The sequence below is a fragment of the Tupaia chinensis genome, unplaced genomic scaffold (assembly GCF_000334495.1).
Source record: "Tupaia chinensis unplaced genomic scaffold, TupChi_1.0 Scaffold149491_1, whole genome shotgun sequence".
Classification (NCBI taxonomy): Eukaryota; Metazoa; Chordata; class Mammalia; order Scandentia; family Tupaiidae; genus Tupaia; species Tupaia belangeri.
In genome coordinates this window covers 268,725-292,382 of record NW_006209335.1, presented here as the reverse complement: position 1 = coordinate 292,382, position 23,658 = coordinate 268,725, and the positions used below count along the sequence as shown (strand labels likewise).

The 23,658-nt window shown below is 54.1% G+C and overlaps 1 protein-coding gene across 3 annotated transcripts in view; it reads left to right on the top strand.

The window, feature by feature from the left end:
- The window catches only part of MVK (mevalonate kinase), a 28,647-nt gene extending 5,584 nt beyond the window's left edge, over positions 1 to 23,063 (top strand). For 2 of the 3 annotated variants that reach the window (XM_006171217.3, XM_006171215.3), the window contains exons 4-11: positions 1,894 to 2,038; positions 2,961 to 3,113; positions 7,299 to 7,402; positions 8,201 to 8,246; positions 12,342 to 12,432; positions 12,739 to 12,855; positions 16,642 to 16,795; positions 17,993 to 18,793. In XM_006171217.3, the coding sequence (XP_006171279.1) occupies positions 1,894 to 2,038; positions 2,961 to 3,113; positions 7,299 to 7,402; positions 8,201 to 8,246; positions 12,342 to 12,432; positions 12,739 to 12,855; positions 16,642 to 16,795; positions 17,993 to 18,144 (962 nt within the window). In that variant the 3' untranslated portion in view covers positions 18,145 to 18,793. Of the gene's footprint in view, positions 1 to 1,893; positions 2,039 to 2,960; positions 3,114 to 7,298; positions 7,403 to 8,200; positions 8,247 to 12,341; positions 12,433 to 12,738; positions 12,856 to 16,641; positions 16,796 to 17,992; positions 18,794 to 22,974 lie in introns of those variants that run through there. The other variant, XM_006171216.3, reaches the window with a different exon arrangement.
- The last annotated feature ends 595 nt before the right edge of the window (positions 23,064 to 23,658 follow it).

Sequence of the window (23,658 nt, the reverse complement as noted above, 5' to 3'; positions counted from 1 at the left end):
GTTGTGGCTTTGTTGGGCCTGTGTGCTCACTGGAGAGAGAGAGAGAAGGAAGAAAAGAAAGTGAGAAAGCACCCCCAGGGCCAATGGCCATGCCACAATCCCTTTTCTATTTGCCTCAGGATTTGGGACATGCAGGTACATGTGCCCGGCATGTTCTTCAAGCTGCCGGGTCTGGGACTTAACCCACCCATTTGGCCTTGTGGGATCCAGCTGATTTAACCACGATGCCAATGACTGGCTCCTAGTCTCACTAATTATCTTTTGGAAGAGGAAATGTTTTGGGAATAACTCAATAGTGCCTTGATTTGGGTTTTGTATGATGGAAGGTGAAATCCAGGCCCCTAAGTGATTGAGCTCTCATTCATTGTGTGGGTTTTCAAACTACTCTAATTAAATTATATATATTTCTGTCTGTCCTTCTTTCTTTTTTTCTTTATAAAGGAGATATTTGCTATAGGACACTTGTGCTTGCTAGAGAGAGAGAGAGAGAGAAATAGACTGAAAACGAGAAGTCACCCCACGGGGGATGGCCACGCCGCAATTCCTTCTCCTCCATTCTCCTTTTGGGATCTTGGCACGCATGCACACATGCCTGGCGTGAGTTTTAAACTACCAAATCCGGGACTTGAACCACAGTTGACTGCGTGAGAGTCCAGTGACATATGCCACCTGCAGGCTGCTAATGATCTTCTTTTAAGTTTGTTTTATTTTATTCACGATGTGCATGTATGAGAGCGAGAGAAGCACCTCAACAGGGTCTTGTCATGCTGTAGTCCCCTTTCCGCAGCCTCTAGCTCCTCAGGATCTTGGGCATGTGCACACACACTCATCATGTTTCCAGGCCCACTTGGGAATCCGAACCCATGCTTGGTGAGATGGTTTCCAGCGCTGTAGTTCAGGGTGCTCCCACCTGTGCCACCAGGTTGGATCATAAAACTATCGGGTCATCACTTTTTTCTGTACAAAAATGTGTCATGACTTTCTGATAACACAGTATTTTTAATTGAACACTTACTCTGTGCCAGGAGCCATGCTAAGAATCTTGTGTATTGTATTTAACTTTATTTTCATGAAGCCTGTGAAGAGGTACTCTTGTTATCCCTATTTTACAAGAGAGGGAAAGTGAGATTCAGAGAGGTTAAGTCACCTGGTCAAGGCTACACAGCCAATACATTGGCACTGTCAGGGCCGAGAATCAAATCTGCCTGACTGCGAAGCTCAGAATTGATTGTAAATTTATTGTATTCACCTTCAGATTCCTATGACTACTACTACTACTACTATTATTATTATTATTATTATTAAAGTACCTGAAAGAACCAGCCAGGTGGGGTGGTGGTTAAGATGGGTGGATCCAGGACCAGCAGTTAGCATAATGGCTATGTTGCTGGACTCCCATGTAGTCAACCGCAGTTCGAGTCCCAAACCCGGTGGCTTAAACTCATGTCGGGCACGTGTATATGCGTGCGCAAGATCTTGAGAGGAGAAAGGAGGAGAAGGGATTGCAGCATGGCCATCCCCACTGGGGGGGGATTTCTCGCTTTCTGTCTCTCTGTCTCTCTCTTGTCTTTCTGGTGAGCGCACGCGCCCTATAGCAAAAACCTCTCCAAAAAAAGAGAAAGAGGTCTGGATCCTATATGACCAACTGTACGGTTTGCATCCCAGACCCAGTGGCTTGTAAAACACCCTGGGTGCACGTGCACGTGTGTGCTCAAAATCCTAAGAGGATAATGGAGGAGAGGGATTGTGGTGTGTTCATCCCCCATGGGGGTGCTTTCTCACTTTTCCTCACTGTCTTTCTCCAGCAAGCACACACGCCCCATAGCAAATTAAAAAGGAAAAAGCACCCGAAGCCCTCTCACCCAGCTGTTTTGCTTATTTGCTGTGTGACAGAGCAAGGTGACATCACAGCACCCACCCTGGAGCAACTGGAGAAACTGAAGGAGGCGACAGGCTTGCCCAAGGACTGTGCTGTCACCGGCCACCTGGCTGTGCTGGCTTTCTTCTATTTATACCTGTCCATCTGCCGGAAGCAGAGGTGCGTGTGCGGCCTGCGGAAATCCCGATCTAGCCTCCCACGGAGAGCAGGAAGGGTCCCTGTCACTGCTGCTTCTGGAGGATCCTGAGCTCCCTTCTGGGTGTCTGATAACAGCAGCCGTCAGCTGTCCTCACCGGGGGCTAGGCACCCTGCTGGTCATGTCATATTCGGTGTGCTTTCATGTGTACACTGGCTGCAGGGGAGAGGACTGTATACCTGGAGGAACTGAGACTCATTAAGACCCTGAGGCCATGCAGCTAGTTACAAGTGGTAGAGCTGAGAAATTAATTCAGTTCACTTTCATACTGATGCTTACCTGTTTCTTTTTTTTTTTAATTAATTAATTTACTATTTATTTATTTATTTATTTTAATTTGACCAGACAGAGAGGGAGAGGAGAGAGAGAGAAAGCAAGCCACCAAGTCCAGGACTTGAACCGTGGTCTGCCATGTGGGAGTCCAGCGCCACCACACCATCTGCTGGCCCCAACGCTTACCTGTTTAACCCCACACTTTTTCCTCTGGTCTCTGGTTCCATAGAACCAGAGCCAAATTGCATCCTTGGGCCCACAATGTGGCCTCTGCTATGTCATGCCTGTAGGCGCCCCGGTTTCACATGTCATGACTCTGCGGAGACTTGGTGCTTAGTGGAGCGAACCTATGTCTGCCTCACCTTTTAAAATAAGATCCGGGTTATCTGCCCTCAGAGTAGCCAGCTCCTTGGGGGTAACTGCTGTTGAGGCAGTGTCTCATGGTGACAACATGGCTCCAGGGCGGGCTATGTTGGGTTACTCCCCCGCTGCTTACCTACTTGCTGGAGGTGCTTACCCTCCCAAGGTCTAGCCCCGGCCTCGGTCCCCGGTTCAGTGTTAGCACCTCACTGCCCTTCAGGAGACTCATGCTGTGTCCCTGGTGTGTTTCAGACCCCTGCCAAGCCTGGACATTGTGGTATGGTCGGAGCTGCCCACCGGGGCCGGCCTGGGCTCCAGTGCTGCCTACTCGGTGTGCCTGGCCGCCGCCCTCCTGACCTTGTGCGAGGAGATCCCAAACCCGCTGAAGGAGGGGCATGGTGTCAGGTAATCACGGTCCTCACCCTGGTTGTTGCCCTCCTGTGTGACAGGACCCGAGCATGGATTCTCACTGAGAGCTCATCGCCTGGGAGGTGGCCATTTTACAGATGAGGAAGCTGAGGCCGGGGAGGTCAGCTGGCTGGCCCAGGTTGCACAGCTAGTAATAGCAGAGGGGTGTTGAGCCCTGGCGGTCTGAATCCAGAATCCGACCTCGTCACCCTTGTCAGAGTTGCTGTTCCCTCACCCTCGCTCCCATCTTGGCATTTTGGGTGTCCCTGGTATGGCAGAAAGGACTTGGGCCAGGCTGTCAAGGGCAACAGATAGACCAACCTTCTCACCTCTGTGTGACTCACTGTGGCGCCTCGGCCTGGTCACTGCACCCCTCAGGGCTTCAGTGTTCCCCTCTGGACGGTGATGCTGATGCTCCAGGGGTTATTGTGACAGGAAATGAGGTGCCAGGAGGTCAACACGAAGCTGCATGTGTTAGATTAGGCCCGTATTTCTTCCCCTCCTGTGGGCCTTGGCCTCCTCTCCACAGAGGGAGTATCTCTTCTCTGTGGCTCGCAAGCTTGGGCTGACTGTGTGAGTCAGCGAGGCCTGTCAGGACAGGTGGGTGGCAGATCATATCTGTCATGTGGGACGAGCGCCTAGAGAAACCATCCCAAGCACACAGCTTAGGCAATTTGCTGGGGCCCTGGGAGTCATGGATGCGGCCCTCAAATCCAATGAGGCAGCTCCTTTGGGAGGTTTGGGGGAGCCTTCCCAACTGAGGGGCCTGGTACCAGCCACATGGAAGCCAGCTGTGCCATTTCAGGTGGTCTGCTGGTCTCTGCTGTCTCCCAGTCTAGACAGCAGGAGAAGGCTTCCCAGACATCGCTGGATGCAGGAGGGAGAGCTCTGCTCCATGGCCCCACGGCCCCAGGGCCCCCCAGCAGGGCACAAAGTTGAGCAGAACTCAGAGAATGCAGGGCCCTGGCCTGTGGCTGAAAAGCTCTGTCCTCTTCCCGAGTTTGAGTTGAGCTTTTCTTCCTCTGGCATTAAAATGCTATAGTTTTCTATTCCTCCAGGCCCGGTTGGGTGCCTGTCAGGGTTTCTGTCATACCGAGTAATTCCTTTGCCAAGACATGCTGGTTAAAGTGCAATTGAATTCAGACGGAGCCCAAAGGTTGCCTTGATCCTCACGGCCACTGCGGATCCCGAGGCTGCTGATACTCTGACTCTGTTCCCCAAAGCTGCCCCGAGTGGGTCCCCGTACAGAGAGGAGGTGGGAGGCGGGGTCGAGGCCACGAGAGACTATACCTACCTAGTAAGACACCCCGGCTGCTGCTTTCAAGAATTTCAGCAAGGTTTGCCTGTTCAGTTGCTGCATAGCCTTGGGCAGCCCCTGCTCTCTGGGGCTCTATTTCCTCATCTGAAAATTAGGGCCTGAACCCGATGATCCCTTGGGGGCCTCCTCCAGCTTGGACATTTGGTGATCTTGTGATAAAACGGTGACTCAGGAGAGAGGCCTTAAGACAGCCGCTCATTACTGTGAGTGCCAGTTGCTGGTTATAACCCACATCCGTGAAGGCCTGGCTGCGCTGGGCTCCCTGAATAGATGCCCACACGTGGGCTGGCAGCTTTGAGAGGCAGAAGGTGAGTGTGTGTGCAGGTCATAGGCAAGTGTGCCCTGCTTCTGGCATTTCTGAGTCAGAAGGAGCTGGAGCCCCGTCTCCTCTGAAGACTTGAACCTGAGCCCCTGAAGAACAAACGGCAGAAGAGGAAGACTAGCATTTGTTGAGAGGGCTGGGTCCTGGGCTGAGTCAGCCTCCTGGGTGACTTCCCTGTCACTCACCTTTCCCAAGCACACTGCTGCCTTTTAGCCCTGGACGGGGCCAGCTCTTACCCAGTTGCAGGCGTTGCACAAGCAGCCCCTTCTGGCTGAATGCCCACCCACCCCCGTTTTGCCTTGCTGACTCACTCTTGCCTCTCAGCCGTTCCTCCATTCAGAACAAGGTGCTCTATCCAGCCTAGCCTGCATTGTACTTGTCTAAGCACCCCTTTATAGTTAAATATTACAGTGTAACTAAATTTGTTGGTAGTGAAATTTTTAAAAAGTTTATTGTGTTCTTGATAGTGCATGCGTGTATACAAGAGAGAGACATCCTCAAAAGGGTCTGGTCATGCCACAGTCTCCTCCCCCTAACCCTCCAGCTCTTCAGGATCCCAGGCCCATGTGCCAGGCATCTTTTAGGGTGATCTAAGGATCTGAATCATGGTTGGCCATGTGGCTTCCAGCCCTGCAGTTCAGGTTGCTCCCCACTGCACCACCAGGCCGGGCCTGTAGTAAGAAACTGATTATGTATTAATCTCTGCTCTTTCCATTAGACTCCAAACTCCAGGAAGTCAGGGGCCGTGTCTGTGTTTCTGCCGGCTTTGAGCTTAGTCACGGTCACATAGTAGTTTCTCAGTAAATCCTAAATAAGCGAATGAGCAAATCTCATTGCCATTGTGAAATTTAGTAGTTAAGAAATCAGGCTCCAGAGGCTGGCAGGTGGTGTGATGATTCAGGACGCCGGACTCCCATATGGCAGGCCATGGTTCGAGTCCCAGACCTAGCAGCTTGCTTTCTCACTTTCCCTTCCCTCTCCCTCACACTGTCGCTCTCTGGTAAGAAAGAAAGAAAGAGAGATAGAGAGAACAAGAGAGAGAATGAAAGAAGGAAGGAAGGAAAAAGAAGAGAAAAGGAAAGAAAAAAATACAATAATTCTTAAAAAAAAAAGAAAGAAAGAAAGAAATCAGGCTCCAAGTCAGCAGATGTTCTGATGGAGCAGCGCGTAGCACTGTGATCATGGGTCTGCTCTTGTATCCATCCTCAGTTTCCCCTTCTGTGACAAAGGGGTTAGTAATTACACTTTCCCTGCAGGAGTACAAGGATTGCGGGGGATGGTCCATTTGAGAAAGCATTTAGCATGGTGCTTGGCCCATGGCATTCGATAGCAAGTGTTAGCGTGTTGTTAATCACAGCTTCGCAGCTACCGTGTCAGTTGCAGAAGTGGGGCAGTTGCTCATGGACGCCTAGCAAGTCAATGGGTAACGAGACGGGATTCAGACCAAGCTCGCTGCTTAGCCTACAACCCTGCCACTGCACTTTGTCACTCTCAGGGGCCGCGAGGCTGTCCTTGGCTTCTGCTGTTCCGTGGGGAGGAGAATCTACAGAAAGGAAACCAGAGCTGAGAGACAAGTGGGGCGGGCTGGTCATCCTTCCTTGTCCTGTACGCATGTGTTTGGGGTCCGTTCATGCTGCTGTTTGTGTGCCCACACCTACTCCGTGGAAGGCAGTGTGACCATGTGCTTGAAACAGATCTAGAGTTGACTGGCATCGTCCTGGCCCACCAGGGTCGTCTGGAGTACCTGGAATTCAGATTCATCATGATTGTGCTTTTGGCCTAATTGCAGGACCCTGGGAACTGTCACACTCTGCTCATTGTTTTTGTTCTGTTTTTAGGTTTTTGTCATAGGGCACATGCACTTGCCAGAGAGAGACAGAGGCAGTGAGAGGGAAAGTGAGAAATCACTCCCCGGGGAGGATAGCCATGCGTAATCCCTTCTCTGTTCTCTCTGCATTTTGGGCATACGCTCCTAGTGTGATTTGCAAGGCGCCAGGTCCAGGACTCAGACCACAGTTGGCCATGTGGGAGTCCAGCACCTTAACCATCACACCACCTGCTGGCCCCCACACTTCTGCTCATTCTTAACGGCAGTCCTGGTTCAGGGTTGGGTGCTTCCATAGAGTTCTGTTATAGTAATAGATTGCCACTCGCAGCTCGGGAACCCCTTGCAGGGCACATTGCCGTGGCGCATCCTATGACATGCAGCTAGCCTCTAAAGAGGCTGAGTTCCTGTTGCACAGGTGAGAAGAGTGAGGCTCAGAAAGGTTAGGTAAGGGGCCCAGAGTCACCCAGCCTGTAGGAGGCCAAGTAGTTCCAGAGAAATCCAAAGCTCTCTTCTTACTGCACTGGGTGGGCTTCCAAGGCAAGGGAAGGTTTGGCACAGTTAAAGAAGATTTCGCTCTCGTGAGTTCAAGGGCCCTTGCCCCTTCACCTCCTGGCATCCACCGTGCATGGCCCACAGCTCCTGTGCTCTGCTATTGTAAGGTGACCCAGTACCCCTCATCACCACCATGATAAAGATATGTTTTTGTGTCTCCAGGTGGACCAAGGAAGATTTGGAGTTAATTAACAAGTGGGCCTTCCAGGGGGAGAGGGTGATCCATGGGAACCCCTCTGGCGTGGACAATGCTGTCAGCACTTGGGGTAGGTGCTCCTTGGCCTCACTTCTTCTATCTGTAGAATTTTCATGTTCTCGTTACAGTCATAGATACCCGGTTCTGTTAGCATGGGATGGACAAAATAAATTTTGAGGAAGATAAGCATTTTCCAGTTTGAGAGGGAATGGGAGAAATCCTGAAGCCCTTCTTCACATGCCCCTGAGTCAGAATCTTGGAGGGGGGTCTGGAAATCCATAGCTTTGATGAGCTCCCCAGGGGAGTTCGGATGTTCAAGCTGCAGATCTCCTGCTGCGGGGTGTGCAGAGAACACAGTGGCCTTCCCTGCGGTGAGGACACTTGCTCTGTGCCCCACCTCCATGACACGGCCTGTCTGACTGAGGCTGGGCCACCCATAAGCCCAAGGTCTGATGAAAGCTTCCTGGCAGAGCTCAGAGGGCCTTCTCGCCTGCACTATCATAAAACAAAAAGCATGTATACACTTCTTCTGTCGAGAGAGAAAGAGACAGGCACCCCCAGATAGAGTCTTCCCACCACACTCACCCCTGGTCGCAGCCAGTCTAAATTGTGGGCATGTGCACGGGAGGCTGGCGTGCTCAGGGAGATCCCAGACCATGAACTCCAGGACCTTTCCCGTGGGGCTCCAGCTGTGCTGTCACCTCGCCACCACTTGTCTCTTTGCAGCAGACACTGAGGTGACCAGTGATCTTGTTTAGTTTGTACCCTGGAGAGGACAAAACTCCAACCCCAACTCAGCGTCCAGCCTCTCTCCCCAGGGGCAAAATCCACAGCCGCTGCAGCCCTGGCCGCTTGTTTTTCTCTGTAGGAGGAGCACTCCGCTACCAGCAGGGGAACATCACAGTCTTGAAGAGGTAATTCCGTGGGAGGTCAGCACGTCCAGCCTGGCCGTGTGGACGCGTGCCGTGGGGGAGCTCTGCATCATTGTAAAGTGTGGGGTGTTCTGAGGCAGGTGTCCTTGGGTGCTCAGTCCCCTGATGTGGCCCGTGCAGCCCACTGCCTGGGAGGTAGCAGGGACATGAGGCAGAGGGTTTCTGTTTCCCTCTCTTCACTTCAGCTCTTAAACTGCCAGATTAGAGAGGAGCGTTGTGCACGGGTGTCCCATTCACCTTCCAGAAGGTGTTGTTCCCAGACACTGTCTGGTTCATCCATCCATCCATCCATCCATTCATCCATCCATTTAGTAACCAAGAACCGACATCTTCCCCTGTTCTGGATGGCACTGGACCAGGACCTGGAGAGAGGAAGATGCGTGTTGGACCCAGTCTCCAAGAGCTCTCAGGCTGACGGGATGGGGCGTGGGGACAGACACGCACAGGAAAGCCGCTGCCATATAATGTGAGGGCTATCATCGGAGATGTGAAGGCAGAGGCAGGGCTGAAGCCCAGGAGAGACCTGCAGAAGGCTCAGGGCAGAGGTGGCGTGTGGCAACTGTAAACTCCGGTGGCCTTTTGATGCTTTTTACCCCTCCCCCCAGAGCGCTTGGCGTGAACAAGTGTGCGCGCTGGGTGCCAGCACCCCGTTCTGCTGGCACTCACTGTGGACATGGTGCAGGGAGTGCAGTGTGTGGCAAGCAGGAGCCAGGTGCCCTTTTGGCCGTTGCCTGAGCCTGCAATCGAGTTGGGCCGTGTTGTTTGTCCTGAGGCGCTGTGCCACCTCATGGGCCTTGCCCCAGCTGTGGTGGTCCTGAGCTCTCTCCTTTACCCAGGGTGGTCCTGTGCACCTCTGGGGTCTGCCTGTCCCAGCTCAGCCACCGTCCATGAGCCATGCCTGCCTTCCGAGTTCCTGTCAGGGGTTACCAGCCTCGGCACGATTGCCCTCTGAGTGGGATCATTGTCTGGTGGGGACTGTCCTGTGCATTATAGGATATTGAGATGCATCCCTGGCTCCCGTCCATTCATGCCCACACCCCTCAGTTGTGATAACCGGAAATGCTTTCAGATATTACCCAGTGTCCCGTGGGACATGGCCACCCTTGGCACCAACCCCTGCCCGACGCAGAGGTGAAAGGAGGACCATGTGGGAGCTTGAACGGTGTCCTCTGGCTGCTTGTGGTGTTGATGCCGTTGGAGCCTCAGGGCTCAGTGGGAGGTGGCGCTGGCAGCTGTCCCAGTGGAATGGAACAAGCTGATAGAGGCCTGGGCCTGGCCTGCTCTCTGGAGCCTGGGGTCTATTGGAGGAGGCCATCACTACCTTAGTTGTGAGAGAGAAGGCCTGCAGGGTCTCCAAAGCTGCTGCAGGGGACAGCAAGGGCACCATCCCTCTGGCTGCAGATCTGGGGAGCCCTTCACAGAGGCATGGGCATGCCATTCGGATTTCCCAAGAGCCACTTGTACCCTAAGTGCTGAGCGAGGCCATGGGCTGGGCACTCTGTGAGCCATGAGGAGGTATCAAGAGAGGGTTTTGTGGGTGGAGGCAGGGAGCTAGGGAGCTGCAGGTGGTCAGTGGTACAGTGGGCAGAGGCTCTGGGGCTCCCAGGCCTGGGTTATAGCCGAGCTCTGACTTGCAGCCATGTGCCCTTGGGTGGGTCACTTCTCATGTCTGGTTCGGCTCTTCGCTGTTTATTCATAGTCTCATATTACCATGTGCCGGGTGCCGGTCCTCAACTGGGCCCAGAGTCCCTCCTGGAACTCTCACTTCCGAGGGAGAAGAAACCTAGGAATAAGCAAATACGTTGTCCTGTTAGAGCACGTTGGGTGTCCCTAAAGTGCTTAGGAAGGCAAGCTGGGTGAGGGCTAGAAAGGGAGGCAGGGGCGATGGGTTCGGGGGGGGGGGGCCCAAAGGGGGAGCTATGGAGGGTGAGAAGGGGAGGCGGGGGAGAGGGGTTTGGGGGGGGGGGGGCTCCAATGAGGTAGCATTGGCACAGAGACCCAAAGGAAATAGATGTGAGTTAGGCAGCCGTCGGGGGTGAGGGCAGGCCCCTGGTGGAGAAAAAGCAAGCGCAAAGGCCCTGAGGCAGGAGTGTGCCTGATGTGCTAAGCTGTGCCAGGAGGCCAGGGTGGCTGAGTGGAGCGAGCCCCTAGGGGAGGGAGGAGAAGAAACGAGGTGGAGTGAGGGGCAGGATGTAGCCAGGCCCAGATCCCAGAAGCACTTACAGGGCAGAGCCCTGAGTGCTGGTCGATGGGTGTTGCAGGAGCTCTGGGTTTTATGAGGCTGGCGTCAGGCCACCCTGCAGAGGAACTGTCTGAGGAAGATGAAGACATGATGCATAGAGCCCCCCACTCCGACCATGGGAACGCGGAGCAGACCGACCTTCACCGCTTACCGCGGGCACCGGAGTGAGCAGATGGCTGGTGCTCTGAGAAGCTGGGAGGCCAGACTCCACATTAATCCCACGGATGGCTTAAAGAGGAGCCCTTTCCCCCAAACCACGCATGGTGCTTCTCCATTTAAAAAAAAAAAAAGCATTGTTTGTGAAGTGGATCAAGATGCGGCCTCCCAGAACGCTGCCCTTTTGAGGAACAGCTTGTCTTTGAAGGGGAGAGAAAAGCCGAATAGAATGTTCATCTTTTGTGGAGTTTAAAAAAAAAAAAAAAAAAGGAGCCAGCCTCCAAGGCTGAGAATCGATATTAATTTCATGGGCTTATGGGCGGTGAGATAAAGCAGGTTTCTGGCAGCCTTTTCCAGCCCGATTGCATTTTACAGTCTTCAACTGCGAAGGGAGCGCGGATAAAGGTGTCAAGGGGTCTGCTGAGCTCCAGCTGGCTGGGCCGGAGCTCATCCAAATTCTCCACCCTCACCCCAGCCTGTGGCACTCTGAAAGGCAGGTTGGATGACAAGAAATGGTGACTCGAGCCCCCAGAGATGGCTGATGACAAGGACAGCTGGGATTGTGGCTTTAGGAGGGCTGATGGAGCTCGTCAGGGTAGGTGAGGCCACGGGTCAGGCTGGAGAGTCGGCTTATTGTAGCCGCCCTGAGCTCTTACCTGCAGCAGTGGAGGGGGTGACCAGTTCCCTGGAACCACGTCCCGTTTTGTGCCAGGGCTGTTGAGAGAAGGTGAGAACTGGCTCGGCATGTTGGGAGCCGGCCGCCTCAGCTACCTCCTTGCCTCCATCTCGCCTGCATTTATCGTCTTGCCTCGGTGAATAGTGCTACCCGACCCAGCCCACCTGAGTGTCTTCCCTCAGAGCTCAATCCCCGGTGCTGTTGCTTTTTCTTCCCAAACTCAGCTCCTGGAGGTGGCCCACACAACTGACCTCAGCCTCTCTTGTGCGCTCTTTGCTCTGTAACCACTCGGAACCTCTTCCTTTTTTTTTTTTCTTTTTCAATTTGCCAGAAGGCGTGTGTGGTCACCAGAGAGAGACAGGGAGAGAGAGAAGAGATGTGGTCACGTGGCAGTCCCTTCTCCATCGCTCCATCCCATCGAGATCCTGGGCACACATGTACACGCACCCGGCATGTTTCTCAGGCCACCAGGGTAGGGACTCGAACAGTGTGGCAGGCCATCTGGGATCTGGCTCCTTTAACCATCAGGCCATGAACTTCTGACTCAATGAATGTGCCATGAGCTACTGTCTCCAGCCTTTGCACAGGCTGCTCCCCTGCTAGAAATACTCGCCCTCCCTGCCTTTACCCTTCCTCAGTTCTCAGCAGCCGCGTCATGCCAGGGAGAGCCTTCGCCACTTTCTCTCCTCGCCTCTCCGACCTTGGCCGCCAGCAGAGCTGGCTTCCCTCGTGTGCCTAGCACATGCCGCGAGCCCAGTTCAAGATGAATGAATGAATGAGAGAGTGAAGAGTCAAGGGAGTGTCCGCCATCCCCAGGCTGAGGTGGAGGAGCAGCTTTGGCCAGTGGCAGGAGCCTCACGCTCCCACCAACACCGGATGTCCCCTCCCTGGCCTGTGCTTCCTCCTCTGTATCAGGGTGAAGTGGTGTCATTGATTGCTCCTAGTCCTGACCCAGTTCTTCACCTGGAGTTGGTTGTAGACCTGCCTGCTTTTCATCCCACAGGCCACCGGCTCTCCGGATTCTGCTGACCAACACCAAAGTTCCTCGCAGCACCAAGGCCCTTGTGACCAGCGTCAGAAACAGGTTGATCAAGGTGCTTCTTGTTCCTCTCCTGGGTGGGTGTCAGGCAGGGCCTGACATAGTCATATTTGGAGTTTTTGAGTTTTCCCGCTGGTTGATGGGCTCTAGAGGGATGCAGTGGGTAATTGGGGGCAGGGAGACTTGGGGAGATATTTTAATGAGAACCCACCTCCTGAAGTCAGGGACCTGGCTGAAAAAAGAGCTTCCCCAGGGGATGGGTGTTGGTGGGACCCTTCCTTCTGTAGCCACACTGCTAGGGCAGCTGTGCAGTGTCCACTTGCCCCTTGGCCTCACAAGCCCGTCCATCCTCTCCTTCCAGTTCCCAGAGATCGTGGCCCCCCTCCTGACCTCGATAGACGCCATCTCCCTGGAGTGTGAGCGCGTGCTACAAGAGATGGCAGCAGCCCCGACCCCGGAGCAGTACCTCGTGCTAGAAGTAAGAGCCCGTCTGCAGGATCCGGGCGGCTTGCTCCATGTGCCGTCTGAGGCAGGGGCTCCCTAGACTGGCCTGCACTACTGGCTTCCCCAGGCCTGGGCCCCCGGGTTGTGTGTGTGCACCTGTAAGCAAGTAGTGTGTCTCCGGGTGAAGCCTCTTCTGGCGGTTCTGGGTAGTTAAGCTAGCGAGCACACAGAGAGTGCTTAGAGCAGTGCCTAGTCACGGGAGTGCGGGGGGCCAGGGGGGCTCAGGTGCTTACAGATGCCAGTCCGGGAGGGTAGACTGGAGTGTTACCCTCACGGAGCTCTCCGTCAGTCCAGGGACAGGTTCTTTCCCACTCTTACTGCTGACCACGTGTTTGTTCAACAACTATTTATCAGCTGCCTGCTTTGGGTCAAGCAGCTTCTAAAATTACCCGTTGTCATCATAGCTGCAGTCCCCACCATCTGCAGTCCTAGTGAGGAGGCTGAGACCTCATTCTTTGGATTTGAGCAGGCCTGTGTCTGAACCCTGACTCACCCTCTGCTTGCTGGGTGGCCTTCCCAGAGTGTCTGAAGAATGCTTGGAGGTCCCATGGGTGTGCCACCAGCTCAGGGAGCCGAAGGGCCCAGGCCCAACCTCAGACACGGTCCATCTGGCCCGATGAATGTGGACTGACATTAAAAAGCCATCTGGCTTCCCTTGAAGAATGAGAGGCTCAGGCAGCCACCAGCTGACCTGGCTGCACAGTGAGTCCAGTGGAAGTACAGAGGGGGATCTTCGAGGGGCGGGGCCATCTTCACAGGGGGCTTCAAGAAGTTCATGAAAAAAGAAAAGAATTCATGTACAAGTTTGTTTTGGTGTAAACAGTATTGAAATTCATGCATAGTATTTTTCATAACACACATTTGCCATGAACTTCCGTGAAGACCCCTCATGTTACCTGCTCCAGTCATTGCCTGCCACCTCCCTGTCCCTGTGGGCATTCGAATCTGCAACCCCTACCATGAGTGGAAGCTGCTGCTCAACCAGGCCTTTTCCAAATGATGTGCCACTTGATCCTCAGTAACAACCTACCTGTGAAGTAGGTGTGTCATCCCCATTTTACAAAAACATGTCAAAACCGAGGCTGACAGAGAGTGACTTCCTCCAAGGGGATCCAGCTGCTGGGCGACTGAGCTAGGGCTCAGGTTGACTGACTAATTCCCTCGTTCAGCATGTCTTTTGTTTTGTTTTTGTTTTGGTATGGAGTGTGTGTGTTCGTGAGACAGAGAGAGAGGGAGAGTAAGTGAGAAATCACCTCCTGGGGGTGGCTATGCCGTAATCCCTTCTCCATCCTCTAAAAAGTTGGGGCATGCACGCACACACAGACCCAGTATGTTTTTCAAGCCACCAGGTCCGGATCTTGAACCGTGAAGTCAGCCATGTGGGATGCAGCTGCCTTAACCAGCAACCCTCCAGCTGGCCCCACTGAACACATCTTTAATGAGCACCTTGTGCGTGCCAGAACTGGGACCTCCACGTCTGCTCCCTATGCCTGCACCTCGTGCCCCCTGCTGTCTGCCTCCATTCCCCAGTCCGTGCCTTCCTGGCTCTCGATTCCTTGCACGTAGAGAGGAGGGAATGCAGTCCCCCTGAGTAGGAAATTAATAATGATAGAGTGCTGCCTAAAATATCCCCTGTGGAGCCCCCAGAGAATGCCGCGGAACAGCGCGTTGATTATACATTGTGTATATTTTTGGCTGTGGCAGCCGTTGAAATGTACAGCTCGGCTCCTGGACAGCTTTGCACTCAAACCAGCGAGCTGTTCTCCCGTGTCACAACCTGTCATCTGATCCTTGACAGATTTTGGATCAGAATGTGACAGGTGTCTGGAACCTGCCTCGACAACATGACACCTGGCGCTCAGGCGCAGAGAGGGGCCCCCAGAAGTCTTCTCTCACATCCAGCCTGCCCGGCTGGTGGCAGGCACCCGGGGCTGCCACCAGGCCATCATGCCTGTCTGCTCGTTTGTCAAAAGTGCTGGGGGGGCGTGAGGCAGGCTGTGGGGGAGGGCCAGCCCTGCCCTGCCCAACCAGCCATCCCCAGGCAGGCAGGGGAACCAGGAGGAGTCTTAGCAGAGATGTCTCAGTGATGGGCAACTCATGGCACCCCAGCGTGCCCACTGCCCTGGAGCGGAGCCCTGCACGGTAGCAAGTGTCGAGCAGCGCACCGCACAAGTCCCACTGGCTCCCCACAGAATCGGGGTTGCAGCAGGGATGTCGAGGGTGCTCTCACAAGCAGGGTAGACAGGAGCCTCATATCAGGCAAACCTGGCTTGCAGTTCCAACTTATCCCTTCTCAGCTCAGTGACCTTGGGCGAGTCACTTTCCTCTCTGAGCCTCGGTTTCCCTTTTGTAAAATGGGGACAAGGGTCACAGCCATAAAGGTATTAATAGCTGATGTGTGCAGAGCACTTAATCTTGCACCTTAATCAGGCCTTGTGTGAGGGGACTCCAAAACATTCGTGGTGGAAAAATGGAATTAAAGTGCAAGTTTATTTTGGTGCAAAAAAGATTTTGAAATTCATATGTAGGTGTCTCATAATGTGCATTTTCCATATCTCTTTGAGGACCCCTCATACGAAAGACCCCCCCCCGACTTGTTTAATCCTCATGTCCACGAGGCAGACACTTACCAGGATCTGTCTGCAAGGGAGAAATGAGGTAGGGCAAAGGAGCTCGCCGAGCACTGATGATCCAGAAGGCCAGAGCTGCGACTCCTCATCCCTGTTCTCCCTCCCACCCTGAGGGCATATGTGCCAGAGAGGAGAGGGGAAAGCACTCTCAGTGGGCCGTGGTCACGTGGCAATCCCTTCTCAACCTTGCCATCCTATTAGGCACACTTGCACACCTGCCCAGCGGGTTTTTCAAGCCACCAGAGCTGGGACTCGAACCTTGGTTGGCTATGTGGGATCCAGTTCATTCAACTGCCAGGCTGCAGAGCTGGCCTGGATCCTGTATTGGCTGCCCAACAGCAGGGACCCGGCTGGGTGCTTGTCCCTAGAGCCCTCTCATCTAGTGCGGTGCCCAACACATGGTGTGCGTTCGATAAATGAAATGTAAACAGTGGGTGTCCGGGCAGCGGGAGCTGCTGGTTTTATTATTTCATCCACACACATCGTGTGCAGTCCTTGGTGAGCAGGGGCTTTACTGTGCATAATTGAAGAAACCCAGGCAAACATTTAGCTGTTTTCCTCAGTCATGACCTTGCTAGAACTACAACTTGGTTCTTATTCTGAAAATCAGTCCCAGAGGCAGCTGTAGGGTGGCATATTATTTGAGACGTTTTTTCCTGCAAATGACAGAAATCCATCTCAACCAGGCTTTAGCAGAAAGGAATATATTGGCTCCCAAGAAGACCAGAGGTAAATGGCTTCAGGCATAGCCCGATCCAGAGGCTGATGCAGTGTGGTTGAGAACCTCTCCATCTCCCTCATAATCTGACGCTGCAGCAAGGCAGGCCGTCGTGGCAGCTCCAGTGGAAAGGGCGGTAGTTAGCCACATGCCCGGCCCTGAGTGGTCACAGGGCTGGACGCTTCTCTGCTAGGCCTAGGATGTGTGCCCACCATGAGAGAGGGTGAGCTCAGTCCCATCTAAGCCCTGGGAAGTCCTGCAGGAAGGAAGGATTCTTTTATCAGGGAGAGGGCCAGCCTGCTGGGTAGGCAAAGCCATGAGCCATCCCAGGCCAAGGGCAGGGCAGGCACGTGGGTGGCACAGGCCTCAACCTCGGGCAGGCTGGGGGACCAGGCTGAATCTCTTCCCCCAGGAGCTCTTCGACATGAACCAGCACCACCTGAATGCCCTCGGCGTGGGCCACGCCTCTCTGGATCGTCTCTGCCAGGTGACTACAGCCCATGGGCTGCACAGCAAGCTCACCGGTGCGGGCGGCGGCGGCTGTGGCATCACGCTCCTCAAACCAGGTACTTGAGGGGTGGGCCAGGTTGCTGGCCTGGGCTCCTACAAAGTTTCCACTGGGAGAATTCCCCTGGGAGGAGGAAGAGGCCAGTGAACAAGTCTCAGCCCTGCTGTGTGGCCTTGGGCTGGTTAATTGACCTCCCTGGGCCTTTGTTTCCTCATTAGTAAAATTAAGGATGTTACCCTCTAGCTTGCAAGATTGTTGCCCAGATTCAAGGAGAAATGTGCATTTAGAGAGCCCGGTATGGGACTTGGCCGTGGGCATTGTCATTGTCCACATCAGCCATGCACACACACACCTGCTCCCACTTGACACGAGCAGGGCAAAGGTTGATCTTGCTACACGATGAAGGGGTCTCCTTCCTCTTGGTCTTCGGAGAAAGAGCAAGACTGGGTAGTAGGCTTGGTGACGCCTCCAGTGCTAGTGCTGTGGTCTGGCTGGGGACTCTGGGTAGTGCGAAACACCCGCCATGCCTCATCTGCCCTTATATCGCTGCTGGTCTCCAGGGGGCGCTGTGTGGTACCTGCCGCCTTGCTTCCCCTCTGCGCTCCCAGCCCACTCCTGGTCTCCCTCCCAGCCCACTCCTGGTCTCCGTTCTCCTTCTTGGTCCTGTTTCACCCCGCTGCGTTGCCATCCTTCTGTTGCTGTCTGTTCTACATAAAGCTCCCCGTGGCCCTAAGGCAGCCTGCCCCTCGGGGGGGGACTTTCAGGCCTCAGGAGGTGGCTGGCTTCACTGCAGCAGACAACTTGCACAGTGTGACGGTGACAGTAGGCATTTCTGGAGCGAGCTCGGTGTGTCAGTTGTGAGCATTTTACCTGCTTTGTCCCATTCAGGCCTCGCAGGAGCCCTGGAGGGGGAGGTGTGGGGGGAAGTGGTATCTACCCCATTCCTAGGTACGGAGACTGTGGCTCCAAGAGAGAAAGGCCCCTTGTCAGGACACACAGGCATGGTGGAAGGACGGGTTCATGCACCTCGGCAGCCTGTCCTAACTGCTGCTCCATGAACCTCCCTGGGGGTGCTGGGGTCACAGGGCTCGGCATCGGGGTGCAGAAAGGTGTGGACAGCCACCCCGAGTCCCATGAACCCACTGGCACCGGTGGGGTCCGAGCCAGGGGGTCACGCAGGAAGACCTGGGCCCCTTGGATGGGATGAGCGTGCTTAGCAGCAGTCGCCAGTGGTGACCTGCCTTCCCTCCTCCAGATGTGGAACGGCTGGAGGTGGAGGCCACAAAGCAGGCCCTGAGTGACTGCGGGTTTGACTGCTGGGAAACCAGCATTGGTGGCCCCGGTGTCTCCATCCACGCGGCTGCTTCCTTGGACGGCTCCATCCGCCAAGCCCTGAATGGCCTCTGACATGGACCCGTGCTGCCACCGCAGCCCCCTGAGAAACCTCGTCTGGTGACTCTGGGTACTAGAGGGGCCTTCTGTGCTGGGCACGGGCTGCGTCCTACATCCTCTGTGCTAGCGGGCAGTGGGGCAGGGCAGGATCCTCTGAGACCGGACTTGAGATGTGAGGGCGCTTCCCCATCTTTCCTGACCCTCCCACGGAGGGGCCCCACCTTTCTTGGTAACTTCCTTCGCAGCCGTGGTTGGCGCTTGGGTGCGGGGCTGATTCCTGAACACCGTGCCTTCTGGTCCCCTCCACTCCTGTACTTCCACCTGTCTCCTGAAACCAGGCCCCTGCTGCCTTCCCACGAAGCCTTCCAGGCCCCTGGCAGGCTGTCCCCCTCCCTCCTGTTCCGTCTTCCATCTGGTTGGACCACTCAGTACTCTGCATGGCCTGCCCTTCCCGCCGTGGAGACTGGACTCCCTCGGGTGGTGTCTGTGGTGGTCTCTGCCTTCTGCCCTCTTGCCAGAGGCTCAGCTGGATGAAGGCAGGGCCAGGGATCACTTTCCTCCGATCTGTACCTGAGGGGTTTGCAAGAAAGACGGCAAAGGGGAATAAAAGATCATGAATAAACAACCTCGCCCCAGTCCAGAAGGGGAGGATCAGTAGACGCCAGCCCGCCCACACTTTCCTCTTTCCGCTCCCCTCTGGGCAATGTTCTTCAGGGCTGAAGGAAATAAGGGCTTTGGATCACTTCTGTGTCTCAGGAGTGGGGTCGGCTTTCTTGGGTGGCCTTTGCTGGACCAGGATGGGGACACACCTGCCAGGACGAGGCTCTCTGTGCACCAGTGCAGCTCCAGGCTGTTCTCCCAGAAAGGGAATTGGGAGCATCCTATCTCTCAGAATCATGTGCACCTGCTCATGAGCCGTGCCGTGTTTGTAGCCGGGTGCTTGGCAGCTGCCAGGTCCTGTGTGAACTTCGTTCGCCAGTCAGTGTGGCTTTTTGGAGCTGGCAGAATCTGGCAGAAGGTGCCTATGCCACTGCATCGCACAGCCTGGCAGCCACGATCTGCCTGAGGCAGGGCAGAGTGGTGGAGCTTGGGCTGGGGCAGGGGTTCAGATTGGGTTAAACGGCAAGGTGCATGGCTGCCCTTGGCCACTAGGGGGCAGCTGGCACCTGTCCCAGCATCTTCCTGGGGAGGGTATGAGGGAGCTGGCCCTGCGGAGCAGACGGAGCTCTGTCCTCATGCTGGGACCCTCTTCAGGCTCTGCAGGAAGGTGAGGGTAATAGGAAGGATGCCTGGCTCAATTTAGCTGATCAGAGTTCGCCCTTCAAGACACTACAGTGCCTGGAACAGTATCGGTACTATCGAGCACTCGCCGTGTGCCAGGCACCGTTCAGCGCTGCGCAGACCGCCTCTCTGAGGCTGCCCCCACGTCAGAGCCTAGCTGCGTCTCATCCCCATTCTACAGACCAGGAAACTGAAGCTCAGAGAGGTCAGGCAACTTTGCAAGGCTGCACAGCTACTCCACCTCAGGCAGGATGCAGACTCAGACAGGACTTCCCTCTCAGAGCAGAGCCAGCCACCATGTGAGCCTAGAGCCACCACCCTGGCCCCCCATCTTGGGTACTACACCCACAGACAGCTCGCATGTGCAGCTATTACTGTGTTATTGTGCCCCGCAGAGGTTCTGCACCTAGCTGCCCATCAGGTTCCCCGGGGAGGTCTGTAAGGCACCTGGAGTGTCCAGCCCCACCCTGCATTGGTTTAATTGCCCACACTGGGACTCCATCTTTTCTTTTCTAAGTTTATTTCTTCCCCAAGCAACAGAAATAGAGACAGCACCCCCAACAGGGTCTTGATGTCACAATCCACCCTAGCTTCAGCCAGCCACATGTGCCCAGTGTGTAATCAGGGAAGTCTCTGGATGCAAACCCGGAACCTGCCCGAGGTGCTGGCCTGACAGAGTATTGCATTTTCCCACTGCACCACCTCGGACTCCATCTTTTTTTCACCAACATCTTTTTTTTCTTTTACAGAGGTTTTTGTTAGGCTGTGTGTACTCACCAGAGAGACAGAAAATGAGAAATCACCCTCCGGGGGGGAATGGCCATGCCACAATCCCTTCTCCTCCATCTTTCTCTTGGGATTTTGGGCACATATACAATGCACCCGGTGTGAGTTTTAAGCTGCTGGGTCTAGGACTCAAACCGTGGTGGACTATGTGCGAGTCCAGCGACGTGGCTGTTACGCCATCTGCTGGTCCCTGCTGGCACCTTTTCAAAGATCCTCGGTGATTTGCCAAGGTAGATGCCTCCAAGGCTGTCTCTGCACCCCATTGTGGTGGTGGATACTCATCTCTGCCCCCCACGAGCCATGTGGCCTTGGGCAAACCAGTCCACTTCTGGAAAATGGGAATGATACTACTTATCATAAAGGGGTTTGTCTTGAGAGGATACGACAGGGCACTTGGCCATAGTGCCCGGCACTCAGTAGGTGTTCAGGAAACTCCCATTATTGGAATTCTTATGTGAACGCTGAGGGTGTCTCTTGGAGCACAGAAACTTCAGAGTGGTGCTTAGGGCTGGGACCCTCTCCATAAAAGCACACAGCCCCATTGATCCAAAGCCCCTGGGGATAGCCTCCCTGAGTCTTGGAGAAATGCAGCCAGTGCTGCCTGGCTTGCACTCCTCCCACTTCCTCTCGCGATCACATAGTACGGGCGGTGGCCTCTGTACGGAGAGGACAGCAGTCTCCCCAGTCAGCCTGTGGAGCCGCTCAGCCGCTGCAGCGGCCATGGGCTAACAGCTACCCTCCTGGCCTGAAGTTCGCCAGGATCGCCCTGGTCTGGTGGGGGTCGTGGCTGGGAAGGTAGCCAGCGGGTACGGCGATGCCCACCAGAGTAGCTGCTGGCTTGCACCAACGTTCTTTCTCAGTGGGAGGACGTTTCCCACGAACCCCGGCAACCTGTCGCATTTGGTGGCTGACTCCAGGTCAGCAGATGTGGGTGGGGCCCCACTCTGCCGTCCGAGCGTGCTCGGCCTGGTCACCTGGCCAGTCCTTTAGCTCCCTAGGGCTGCTGGGTAAGGGGCTGGCTCAGTGTCCAGCACCATCCTCAGCCGGCCCTGGCTTCCAGCTCATTGAATAGCTACTGTGGGCAGCAAGGGGCAGGGAGCTAGGTTTGAGGACAAGCCATGTGGCTCCAGAGTCTGGGCTTTGCCTTTAGTTTTAAAATTAAATAGGGGTGGGGAGCAGCCCCATAGCACAGAGTTAAGCACTGTTCATCAGGTCGACCACAGTTCGAATCTCAGTTCTGGTGGCTTGGAAAACATGCCAGTTATGTGTATGTGTGTGCCCCAAACCCTGATAGGATGGAGAATTATGGCACGACCATCCCCCATTGTGAGATTCTTTCTCTCTCACTCCCTTTCTCTTCTCTCTGGCAAAAAATATATATATATATTACTATTTTTTACTATAACAAAAACTATGAGCAAGCTCCAAAAATTTCACAGAAAAAGTAAAATATGAACTTATTTTGGTTAAAAAAAATGTTGAATCTGAGACCAGCAGATGGCATAATGGTTACAATGCTGGACTCCCATGTAGTCAACTGTGGTTCTAGTCCTGGACCCGGTAGCTTAAAACTCACACCAGGGGGATCAGCAGATGGTGTAATGGTTACGTTGCTGGACTCCCATGTAGTCAACTGTGGTTTGAGTCCTGGACCCGGTGGCTTGAAACTCACACTGGGTATGTGTACATGCATGCCCAAAATCTCCAGAGGTAACTGGAAGAAAAAGGATTTCCCACTCCTGGGGCGGGTGGGGGTGGGGAGTGATTTTTCACTTTCTGTCTCTCTGGTGAGTGCATGAGCCCTATAGCAAAAAAAAATCTCTCAAAGAAAAAAAAAGCAACTCATGCCAGGCACATCTGCCAAAAACCTTGAGAGGCTAGTGAGGAGAAGGGATTGCAGCGCTACCATCCCCTTGGGGGGTGATATTTTGCTTTCTGTCTCTGTCTCTCTTTGTTTCTCTGGCAAGCATATGCACCCTATAGCAAAAAAATCTCTAAAAAAAATATTGAAATCCATGCACATTTTTTTCATAATACACATTTTCCACAAGCTTTACAAAGACCTTTCTACACTACAGAAAGAAAATATAGATGAGCAAATAGAAGAAAATCCGAACACCATCTTTTTTTGTGTTTGAAGTGTGTTAAGTTTGGGACCAGCAGATGGCATGATGGTTATGGCACTGGACTCCCACATGGCTGACCACAGTTGAGTCCCAGATATGGAGGCTTGAAACTCATGCCAGGCGCATACACGTGCACGCCCAGAATCCCAAGAGGAAAATGGAGGAGAAGGGATTGAGTCATGTCCATCCCCCCCAAGGGAGGAATTTCCTGCGTTCTGTCTCTCTGTCTTTCCGGCAAGTGCACACACCCTATAGCAAATCTCTCCAAAAAAGAAAGTTTATTAATTTCTCCTATGAGTGAGAGATAGAGAGATAGCACCACTAGCAGGGTCTTCTTACACGGTTTATCTCCGCCTCACCCAGCCAAGTTTCTGGGCACAGGTGTGGCCAGTGGACTCAGGGAGGGTTCTGGACTTGAACCAGGGACCTTCCCTTGTGGGATTGCCTCAAAGGGCATCACGTTTTACAGCTGTGCCGCCTGACACCAAAAGCTCCTTACGTTACCACTTACAGATTACCCCCATGGACACCTTGCCCCGTTTCCTGTGTGTGTGTGTGTGTATATGTGTGTGTGTGCGCTCGCACATGTGTGCTATTCAATAAAGTGAAATGATACTTAAATGCTGTTACCTGCTTCTTTTTTTGTTTACAGTCGCCTTTCTGGGTCAATACGTCTTCATCTCTGATGCCCGGGCCATCATCACATTTCCCCCAGTTGTCCCCTGAATGTCCAGAGCTGTGTCTACTAATGCACATCTGGCTACTGTAGCCCTAAGTTCACTCTTTTTTTTAAGTTAATTCATTATGTATTCCATGTGAGAGGCAGAGAGACAGAGAGAGGCATACCCCACAGAGTCTTCCACCGCGATTCACCACCGTTCTCATCCTGCCTGGAACATAGGCACACACTACAGGAAGTCCTGGGACTCAAACTCAGAACCTTTCTCACATGGGTCCAGTTGCACTACCACTGTGCCACTACCTGCTCCCATGAATGATCTTTTAATTCAGCTCAGCAGCCCTACACACACTCAGACCTTTTTCCACTATCCCATGGCTTGCCCCGGAGCCCTGCCATCTTCCTGCAGAATGGCCTGTCTTCTGTGTGGGTTGTTCAGAGTCAGACCTTCTCCATGGCTTCGGGAGCTCCTGGAGAGCTGAGAGCCAGCCGTGTACCTGCTTCATGCCCAGCGTGGTGCTCTGTGCGCCTTACCCTGTGAGTTCCCCCCGCTCTTCAAGTGCTGTCTATGAGTGAACTAGACCCGGGGAAGGGAGGTGACTCCTGGGCTCATGAGACAAGCAGGTGGCAGAGCTGGCTTTGAATGCAGGTCTGCGA